This window comes from Nicotiana attenuata, chromosome 1 (assembly GCF_001879085.1).
Source record: "Nicotiana attenuata strain UT chromosome 1, NIATTr2, whole genome shotgun sequence".
Classification (NCBI taxonomy): Eukaryota; Viridiplantae; Streptophyta; class Magnoliopsida; order Solanales; family Solanaceae; genus Nicotiana; species Nicotiana attenuata.
Window position 1 is genome coordinate 85,086,475 of NC_031989.1, and position 2,452 is coordinate 85,088,926.

The following is a 2,452-nucleotide window of genomic DNA, read 5'->3' on the forward strand; positions in this document are numbered from 1 at the left end:
GTATCTACCCCGGTAGGTGATACTATTGTGGTAGACCATATGTATCAGTCTTATTTGGTGACTATTGGGGGTCTGGAGACCCGAGTTGACTTGTTGCTGTTGAGCATGGTAGATTTTGATGTTATTCTGGGCATGGACTGGCTATCTCCATGCCATGCTATTCTGGACTGTCATGCCAAGACAGTCACGTTGGCTATACCGGGTGTTCCGAGGATTGAGTGGCGTGGCATGACTGACTATGTTCCTAGTAGGGTGATTTCTTTCCTAAAGGCCCAGCGGATGGTTGGGAAAGGTTGCATATCATATTTGGCTTTCGTGAGAGATGTCGGAGCCGAGAATCCTAGCCTTCATTATATTCCCGTTGTGAGGGACTTCCCTGATGTGTTTCCAACAGACCTGCAGGGCATGCCACCGGACAGGGACATCGATTTTGGTATTGACCTGGTGCCGGGCACTCAGTCCATTTCCATTCCTCCATATCGCATGGCACCAGCGGAGTTGAAAGAACTAAAGGATCAGCTTTAGGAACTCCTAGATAAGGGTTTATTCGTCCGAGTGTGTCGCCGTGGGGTGCACCGGTCTTATTTGTGAAGAAGAAGGATGGCACAATGAGAATGTGCATTGACTACAGGCAACTGAACAAAGTGACAGTGAAGAACAAGTATCCACTACCCCGTATTGATGATTTGTTTGACCAGCTCCAGGGGGCAAGGGTATTCTCCAAGATTGACCTCCATTCAGGCTATCACCAGCTGAAGATCAGGGATTCAGATATTATGAAGACTGCTTTCAGGACTAGATATGGGCACTATGAGTTTCTGGTTATGTCCTTTGGGTTGACTAATGCCCCAGCAGCATTCATGCACCTGATGAACAGCGTATTCCGGCCGTATCTGGATTCATTTGTGATTGTTTTTATTGACGACATCCTGGTATACTCGCGTAGCCAGGAGGAGCACGCGCAGCATTTCAGAGTGGTATTACAGAGATTGAGGGAGGAGAAGTTTTATGCAAAGTTCTCCAAGTGTGAGTTCTGGCTTGGTTCTGTGGCTTTCCTGGGGCACGTGGTGTCCAGCGATGGTATTCAGGTAGATCCAAAGAAGATAGAGGCGGTGCAGAGTTGGCCTAGACCGTCCTCAGCCACAGAGATTCGGAGTTTCCTCGGTTTGGCGGGTTATTATCGCCGGTTAGTCCAGGGTTTTTCATCTATTGCTTCGCCTTGACCAAGTTGACGCAGAAGGGTGCACCATTTGTATGGTCGGACGAGTGCGAGGAGAGCTTTCAGAACCTCAAGACACCTTTGACCGCAGCTCCAGTGTTGGTTCTGCCATCAGCTTCAGGTTCTTACACAGTATATTACGATGCCTCGAGAGTGGGGATCGGAGGTGTGTTGATCCAGTAGGGTAGAGTTATTGCATATGCTTCCCATCAGTTGAAGCCCCATGAGAAGAACTACCCTGTACATGATTTGGAGTTGGCTGCTATAGTTCATGCTTTGAAGATTTGGAGGCACTACTTATATGGCGTATCTTGTGAGGTATTCACGGATCACCGCAGTCTTCAGCATCTGTTCAAGCAGAAGGACCTTAATTTGAGGCAGCGGAGGTGGCTTGAGTTGCTCAAGGACTATGATATTACCATTCTATATCATCCGGGAAAGGCCAATGTAGTGGCCGATGCTTTGAGCCGGAAGGCGATGAGTATGGGTAGTTTGGCGTACATTCCAGTTGGGGAGAGGCCCTTTGCAGTCGATGTCCAGGCTTTGGCCAATCGGATGGTGAGGTTAGACATTTCAGAGCCTAATCGGGTATTGGCTTGTGTGGTTTCTCGGTCTTCCTTGTATGACCGCATTAGAGAGCGCCCGTATGATAATCCGCATTTGCTTGTACTTAAGGACAGGGTCCAGCATGGTGATGCCAGAGATGTGACTATTGATGATGAGGGCGTGTTGAGGATGCAGGGCCGGATTTGCGTGCCCAATGTGGATGGGCTTCGGGAGTTGATATTAGAGGAGGCCCACAGCTCGCGGTATTCCATTCATCCGGGTGCCGCGAAAATGTATCAGGATTTGAGGCAACACTACTGGTGGAGGAGAATGAAGAAAGATATTGTGAGTTATGTAGCTCGGTGTCTCAACTGTCAGCAGGTCAAATATGAGCATCAGAGGCCCGGTGGTGTACATCAGCGGATGGATATTCCAGAGTGGAAGTGGGAGAGGATTACTATGGATTTTGTGAGTGGTCTCCCTCGCACCTCGAGGAAGTTTGATTCGATTTGGGTAATTGTGGATCGGCTGACCAAGTCCGCGCACTTCATTCCGGTGTGTACTACCTATTCTTCGGAACGGCTGGCAGGGATTTTCATCCAGGAGATTGTTCGGTTGCATGGGGTCCCGGTTTCTATCATCTCGGATAGGGGTACTCAGTTCACTTCCCAGTTTTGGAGGACTTTT

At 49.0% G+C, this 2,452-nt stretch overlaps 1 protein-coding gene across 1 annotated transcript; it reads left to right on the forward strand.

Moving 5' to 3' along the window:
• On the forward strand, positions 615-1,022 carry LOC109242130 (RNA-directed DNA polymerase homolog; the record flags this gene model as incomplete). Its single annotated transcript, XM_019408966.1, has 1 exon — positions 615-1,022. A coding segment is annotated over exon 1 (408 nt), but the record flags the coding sequence as incomplete, so codon positions are not given.